The following is a 7,901-nucleotide window of genomic DNA, read 5'->3' as shown; positions in this document are numbered from 1 at the left end:
ACAAGCGAATTCATTCATTCAGACCCCATGCCACCAGCCACACCCACCGCGTAATCCAGCCTGTTTCCGTAAGGCGATGTCGATCGCAGTGCTTTTAGCACTGGTGCAGGCCGACGCTCGACCTCTGTCGATCTGGCCCCATCACCGTCGGGACAATCATGAGGTCGAAGCCAAACAGCAACAAATAACGCCCGACCCTCCAGCTTGTACAAGGCCATCTCACGCAATACCACCTGAAATGTGTCTGAGAATAATTGGTTGCATATCATACGTGCACATACAGACATACACAGTATACATGGTATATAGGAACTCGGCACTTTGTATTCTTCATGGACCTTGCAGACGATACGACGAGGGTAATGGGGAACCGACAAAGCGAGCAAGAGGACCGAAACCGTGCGTGTGAGATAAAGACACAACGTGCGATGCAACAGACAGACAGACAGCGACGACGACGAGGAAATAGAACCGGGCCATGCCAATGCGTACGTACGAGATGCGTGCAAAAGACAAAGAAAGAAAGGAAAAGCGTGTATACACACGACAACGAAATCGGAGAATCACGCGCTCACGACACAACCATCTTGTGGCTGCCGCCGCTCCCGTGGCTCGCATGGCTGCCGTGACTCGACGCAGGCGAAGGCAGACCCTTGGACCCCGGCGGCGACCGCGCAGCGTGTACGACGATCTCGCGCTTGGCCGGCATCCGCTGCGCGTTCGGCGAGTTCGACCGCGAGTCGTGCATGCGATGGTCCGAGTCCGTCGGTGACATGCCAGGAGGCGAGCGCACCGCGCCGGACGACAGCGACGGCGGGAGAGGCATGCCCGGCCCGGATGTGTGCCCCGCCGCAAACCCGGCGCCCATTGACCCAATCGGGCGCGGGTGTGGTGGGAGTGTCGTTGGAAGCGCAGGGCTCGGCGGGGAGTCGAACGGCTGACGCTGCACGTCCTGCCTCATTTCAGGCGAGTGCGACGCGTGCGTCGTCGGCTGGTGGCGGAACGGCACAGGAGAGGGCCGAGTCGACGACGGGGCCTGCGCAGAGGGAGAAGACATCCGCCTGCTGGTGCTGCCGACGCGCGAGCGCTTGGGTTCGACGTTCGGATCTTCAGGCCCAGGGCTGAGTGGCCGCTTCGACGGAGGCGAGTTCCTCTGCATCGCTGGGTGCTTCGCCATCGAGTGCGGAGACATCTGGGGCGGGGGACCACCACGGCTGTCAGGTGGAGAGCGCATGGGTCCGCTGATGGGAGCACCAAAGTTGCGGGGGTCGCTCGGGCCACTGCGGTACGACGAGTTGGACATGTTCATGAGCACTTCCGCAGCTGCGCCATCGCCGTCGTAGTCCTCGTCGACGATGCGCGTGGGCGGGTGGTGGGCGGGGTTCGCAGCTGAGCTCGTTGGAGACGGCTGCGTCGACCTGCTCGCCGAACCAGGGCCAGAGCCATTCGATCCATTCGAGCTCGGCTCCGGGCTGCCATTGTTGCTCGTTTTCAGTGGGCGGTACGGCATGCCGTACTGCGAGTCCTGGCGCGGCGGCTGCATCGGGGCCGGCGTGTCCTCTTTCCCACGGCGCTGTCTCCGCTTGCGTTCCTTCTTCTCTTGCGGCATACCAGGCATTTCCGCCTCGGGTGTCGCACCTTGCGCCTTGCGACGGCCGCCGCGGCTTTTGGCATCAGACGGTGTGGCTACGCTCGTCATGCGCGGGCTCTCAGACGGACGAGAGCTTCCCGCATACGGTGGGGGAGGAGGCTGGGCACGCATGCGCATTGCTTCCGGCGACATGTGGTAGCGGGCGTCGACCGGCATTTCGCGCCCGTATTCGCGGGGCTGCGACTCTCGCCCGTCAAATCGGGGATCGTACCGCCTTTGGGGAGTGTCGAGGACCACCTCGGTCAGTGTCGACCGCGATGGCGGCGGCGGCGGAGAGCGTGCATGAATCTGTACCGGCATAGGCCCTGAGCCCTGTGCGCCCGGTCCGGAGTGTTTGGCATCCCAGTATCGTGGGTATCCAGAGTGCGGGTGTGCACTGCGCGGAGATGCCTCCGGGGGGCTGTCCCGACGGTCGCGCGACACGTTGCGGTGTGGTTGCTGTGTATACATTGGCGAGTGCGGACGAGAGCTGTACATCGCAGCTTGTTGTGGGTGCGGCGGGTAATCAGCGGGGGCCGGACGTCCACGGTGCTCGCGGTGTTCACGTTCCCAGTCACGATCAGCGGCTGGTGGCATGCGGCGGTCCCACCCAGGTTCAGCGCGCTCAGGAGGCGCATATGCACGAGGCGAACGGGGGTGTGGCATCTGACCAGGGCCGACTGGTGGGCGATCACTGAATGCTGGCAAGGTTCTAGACGGAGGCGACGCCGAACCGGAGGGCATTCGGATCGGACGAGGCGCAAAGTTCTCGTGGGGATGCGACTGTGGGATCTGCTGGGGTTGGGGTACAGGGTGGTGCAACAGGAGGCTGTTCGAGGGTCCACCACGAGGTGCATCGCGATACGAAGCAGCCTCGCGAATGGGAGGCCTGTCGACATCCATCGGCGCCAAGACATGCGTTGGCGGACGCTGGTCCTCGTTGAGGATGACAGGCGGAGGCGGACCACCGCGGAAAGGACCTGGAGACGAACGACCCTGGAGCTGAGCAGGAGGAACGGGCAAAGGCAATTCGTTGGGAGCACCTCGAGAGTCGGCCCTGAACAGTGGGCGTGGTGGCATGCCATTCGTGTGCAAGATCAGCGGGGGCCCAGTCAAACCAGCTGGCTGCGGCATTAGCGAGTTTGCGTATGCCGTCGGATGCACATCCTGTGGGCCTGGAGCAGCAGGCAGAGCCTGACCGGTCGCTTGAGCATTCTTCAAGAGCGCCAGGCGCTGAGCAATCGCCTGGTTAGCGGGGTCGAGCTCGGCAGCGCGAGCGTACGCATCGATGGCGTCCGAAATCTGGTTGTTGCAGCTCTCGTAGAGACTACCGAGGTCGAACCACACCTCAGAGATGTACGGGTTGATCCGAATCGCGCGCGAGTAGGCATCCAGGGCATCGCGGTACTGGTTGATTTGGAAGTACAACACGCCAATGGAGCACCAGAAAGTGGGGTTGCGGCCGTCACGATACACAGCCTGCTGATACGCCTCGTAAGCCTTGTTGTACTTCTGACCGGCCATGTAGGCCCGGCCGAGAAGATACCAGCTCTGAGCATCGGCTGGATCTAGAAGCAGGGGCAGTTGGATGTGAGACACGTGAATGCGGGTCGGGAAGCTCTGACATGGGAACTTACCGGCCTCGAGGCTCTTGGTCAGATACTGGATGGCAAGTTCCTGATTCTGGAAAGACGAGCCATCCTGATGGTAAAGCCACCCCAGCTGCTGCAGAACCTTTGCATGCCCAGGATTGTCGGCCACGACTCGTTCGTATGCTTCCCGGGCACGAACGTGCTGGAAAGCTAGATAAGCAACGACGATCCGGAGCCAAATTTGACGATGAAAACTTACATCATGCTGCTGCTCGTACACATGACCAATCTGGAACCAGATATCGGCATGTGCTAGCGGATTCGGCGGATTGCGAAGAATGCGGTCGAAGCACTCGAGGCTCTCCTGGTACTTTCCTTGCTGTTTGTAGATGATGCCGAGCCTGAAGAGGATCTCGTTGGCCTTGTCAAAGTCTGCGGAGTGTGCTTTAGAGCTGAGTAAGCGCAAGACTGCGCGGGGGGCAGAAAGACGAACCTTTGTCCATACGGAGGACAGAGGAAAACGCTTCCTCGGCATGGTCCAGAGAACCATAGCGGTCGTACAGGATGCCTATGCCGTACCACAGCTTTGGGTCTTCCTGCACAAACAAATCAGCAGGCGGAGCAGAAGCAGGGACGGCGTGGAAGCCTTACCTTTGGGTTGGGAAGGAGATAGAGCGCCTGCTGATACGCAGCGTAGGCCTTCTGGAGGTCGTCTTGCATAAGGTAGCAGTGCCCTGAAAGGACCCGTGTGAGCCGGGGGCAATGCGGCGGATGCAGAAGGGCCTCGGGCGCTTACCTAGTGCGCTCCAGACTTCGCCATTGTCCTGCTGCATGTTGATGACGCGTTGGAAATACTCTACTGCCTAAAGGGGAAACGCGTCAGAGTCAGAAATCTGGAACGAGGATGATCTGAAAATAAATGATGCCGTTGCCCAAAATGGGGAAAAAGGGTTTGCCGGGGTTTACCCGAAGCGAGGGCGACAAGATAGCGCAGATGGATACAAGGAGGCGCGCGTACCTTGGGGTAGTTCTCTTTGATCCGCGCGATTCCAGCGACCTGTGTGAGTCCGGAAAGTGACATGGGATTGTGACGCAGGGCGTTCTCATACGCCGATAGCGCATGTTCCAAGTTTCCCATCTGCTCGGCGACGCGACCTACCGAGACGCGGACGGCGTCAGTTTCGACTGTCTGTATTCCTGTTGCAACCAAGACCCTTGCTTACCAATCAGAAGCCAGGTCTGTTCGTTCGCCTGTGCAAGTTTCTGGATTGAGCTGGGGACGGCCGTCCCGTTGACGCCGTTCGCGACGGCAGGCGAGGAGACCAGGGCGGCCTGAGGCGGAGGCGGAACCGCTCCTGCGGTGAGGGGCGTGGTGGGTATCGAGCTGCCGTTCAGATGCAGCGGGGGGTGGCCGTGCGGGTGCGGCGGCGGCGGCAGCGAGTGGGCATGGTGGGGGACATGAGGGTCGTGAAGACGTATATCTCGTTCAGGTTGGCGGGGCTGTCGTGTGCTCATGGCGGCGCCGAGAATGTGTGTGGCGGCGTCAGCAACGACGACGAGAGGGCACGGGCGGCTGGAGACAGAAAGGGATGAGGAGGCGAAAAGAAGGGTTCGCTCGCGGGGGACGGGGGGCTGTATATATGGGCGGAGCTGCGGGTGTGAGATCAGGGCATAGCGAGAGAAGACGATCACAGATCGAAGTCGCAGAGCGTTTTGCGGAGACGCCAGCGAGACGGATGGGTGACGAAACTGGAAGCCGCGTCGACGGGCCAATGGCCGCGGTCAGGAAGCATCAGATCGAGATCTCCTGCCAAGCTCCGAAAGGGAGCTCACACTTCGTCAGAAGCTTGCCCAGGGATCAGCGCTCTGCCGGCAACTACTTTGGGAGCCCTCATTTAACCCATCATGATCTCAGATTCGCTCAATGCATTAGCCTTTTCCATCACCATCGATTCTCGCCGTCGCGGTCCACACAAGCTTCGCCACTCATGCTATCCTCGCCGAAACAGGCGGGCTCGTTTCGGCTCCGTCCTGCACAACGCGCGACGTAACAGCATTGTCTGCCCCATTCCGCTAACTGCGCACTTTTGTGCAACGCCAAGGGCGCCGCGTCTCGTCTCAGATCGTCGTCTCATTCCCCGCCCACACCCGATTGTAGTGCGAGATCGACCCCTAGCCCGCTGTCATTCGCGACACATTAATCGACCGACGCCGTGGACTTTTCGTTTGCCACCGCTATGGCACCCTGTGTCACCTTGCACAGCTGGATGCGTTCCAAATAAAGATAGACGCGTCAACGTAGCACGCCCCGCGCCAAGTCTATGACTCCCGTCCTGCGATGCCTCATCCGGTAAGCGGACGGCCTGCACAGTGCACATCGCCTAGGCGCGTGAGTCCATTGCGGTGTCTTTTCATGTCGGTTGCATGCGGACGTCCGTTACCTCGCAGGGAAAAGAATTGCCTCTTGGGGCTACAATGGACACTCCAACAGTACAAAAAGCTTCATCCGGTTGTTACTATGGAGCAGCGGCCGTCGAGCATCCGCACCCGCGGCATCTGAGCACGCCGCGCCTCGCCATCAGGGACGTGCAAGAGCTCCTGAACGGAAAGAGAGAGGGTGGCTCTGGCCGCTGACAAAACTGAGATGAATATAAGCTTCCGGCGGCGTGGCGCGGGGCCATCACCGATCGGACGTGATACGTAACAATCAAATTGCTGAGCAGCACCGGCCCATAAAAAAAATTAGAACTTCGGCCGCCTCGCTTCGCGTGTGGAGCCGCCGTCGTTTCCGGGGGACAGCCGCAGTCCGATCCACAATCGATTGCAAGACAGGCGGACGCCGGGCCGCCGGTGGTTGATGGTGATGGAGTTCCCGTCGGCAACGGGTACAGCAGGGGGGGGCCAGAACACGTGTCGGGACGGGCGACCCAGCGCCCAAACTTTGACGGACGGAGGAGCGGGTCGGTTGGAGCGCCCGACGCGTGCGTCAGGCACAGCCCAACATTTTGCCGGGTGAGCACAGGGTCAGACCCCCCGCTTACCTCAGCCTGCCTCCGCTGCGCTCGCACACAACGTCCCGGTTCCGAGGAGCGGTCTCAATCGACCATCTCCGCGCGCCCCTGTGGCGCCGTCCTCGCACTTGGGCCTGCGCGCGCATATGGTCGCTGCATGGCCCGCCGCTGCTAGCGTCCGAGCGACGCAACGTCGCACTGATGAGGAACGGATCGAGGTGTCTCTGCGTGGGCAATCCATCAGAGTTTTCGATGCATAGGGGGAGGACGGCCCACCCGCTCCTTGGTGAAATGCGGAAGATGTCAGGAAGGCTTCCTGGCACACGCGCCAGAGAAGAACGCACAGCGGCCGCGTGCACTGCCCGCCACTATTGGGACGCCGCGAGCGCACTGCCCGCTGGGAACGCGCACAGAAGCGTCCTTGACACCGATTTCAGCACCCGGCAAGCCGCGAGACACCGCGGAGCTGACGAGATACGATACGTGGGAAAACGTTTATCATCGTGCGAGCGACCACGGAGATCGTCAATCCCAATCGAGGGGCCTGGGCGTCTCCCACCCCACGCTGATTAGCTCCGCACCCACCCCCCACCCGTGAAATCGGAAAACTGTCCGCTCAGGCTGCAAGCCACGTCTGCCAGCAGCTGAGGCGCTGGTCCCGCCCCGATTCAGTTTGGGGCCCTTACGCAAGGTCTTGCGAGAGAGAGAGAAAATTGAGTCTCCGTGTGCGGACTCACCGCAGCCCTGAGCCTCGCTTCTCGGTAGAACCGTTGTCCAATTTGAATATAGCCAACGCAAAAAAAAGGTAGCCTTTTTGAACACCGCTCTAGTCTCGGCCTGGCGTTGGCTCAGCATCCGAGACTGCAATCGCGCAATGCGCGGTGTTTCCCTGTAACCTGTAACCGACACCCCGTGCGTCGTCGTCCGGGCAACGCACAGGAGACAAGCACCGGCGCCCGCCTCCGGGCCGCGCGGGCAGCGTCCGTGGCAGAGCAGATGTGCCAGGCCCCGCGCGCGCCAGCGGGACACACAGAGTGCCAGAGGTGTGACGCGCGGCGATGCGCACTAGGGTCGGGAAGAGGGAGGACCCTGAGACCCTGGCACTCCATCTTCGCGGGATCTGACCGATCAGGCAGCATCTTCTGCGGGCGCCGCCGCCCCACGCGCAGTTTCGTTGCGATCTGGGCCGTGTGCGGGGATGAACCTTAGCTGGCAGGCGGCCGGCGGGTCGGGCGCGGCGCGATCACCGAGGCGGGAGGGGGAACTGCTAATATGAATATGTCGCTTTGCAAGCCTCTTTGCAACCTTCTGTTTCCCCGCGCGGCGACAGCAGCCAGCCGAGCTGTGTATCGTAATGCCGCACAAGCGCAAAAGTACGTATACGGCCTTGCAGCTTGGCCGCCACGGCTGAGGCCACTTGATCAGTAGCCGGATGCCAATAGGAGACGCGTACATGGCGATTGTTGGTAGGCGGAGAGGTTCGCCGACCCACGGACGCAGATGCCACGCCACAGACTCTGCGGGGCGCAGTGGCGGGAGAGGCGCACGACGTCTGCGGCCCTGCCGTAGTGCCGCAAACTCTGAAGTTGGGGCTCTGAACTTTGTCCAAAGTCCTGCGTCAGAGCGCGCAGCGAGGCGACGGCGGGAACCGGAAGGCCGGTGCGCGCG

General features: G+C 61.4%; 2 protein-coding genes across 2 annotated transcripts; both read right to left on the bottom strand.

Moving 5' to 3' along the window:
* Positions 1 to 149: 149 nt before the first annotated feature.
* PHACADRAFT_246408 (uncharacterized protein) lies at positions 150 to 2,043 on the bottom strand. The gene has a single exon (XM_007389850.1). It carries the CDS (start codon positions 1,805 to 1,807, stop codon positions 572 to 574), a length of 1,236 nt encoding a protein of 411 aa, XP_007389912.1. The 5' UTR covers positions 1,808 to 2,043; the 3' UTR covers positions 150 to 571.
* Positions 2,044 to 2,785: 742 nt separating this feature from the next.
* On the bottom strand, positions 2,786 to 4,378 carry PHACADRAFT_55115 (uncharacterized protein; the record flags this gene model as incomplete). Its single annotated transcript, XM_007389564.1, has 7 exons — positions 2,786 to 3,198; positions 3,268 to 3,424; positions 3,482 to 3,654; positions 3,716 to 3,818; positions 3,874 to 3,956; positions 4,019 to 4,085; positions 4,241 to 4,378. Coding segments are annotated over 7 exons (1,134 nt in total), but the record flags the coding sequence as incomplete, so codon positions are not given.
* Positions 4,379 to 7,901: the final 3,523 nt, after the last annotated feature.

Source organism: Phanerochaete carnosa (assembly GCF_000300595.1).
Source record: "Phanerochaete carnosa HHB-10118-sp unplaced genomic scaffold PHACAscaffold_1, whole genome shotgun sequence".
Classification (NCBI taxonomy): Eukaryota; Fungi; Basidiomycota; class Agaricomycetes; order Polyporales; family Phanerochaetaceae; genus Phanerochaete; species Phanerochaete carnosa.
This window is presented reverse-complemented; position numbering and strand designations above follow the sequence as displayed.

Excerpts from the sequence above, each read along its gene's own strand:
- PHACADRAFT_246408 (XM_007389850.1), bottom strand. The coding sequence starts at position 1,807 with ATGCCGGTCGACGCCCGCTACCACATGTCGCCGGAAGCAATGCGCATG.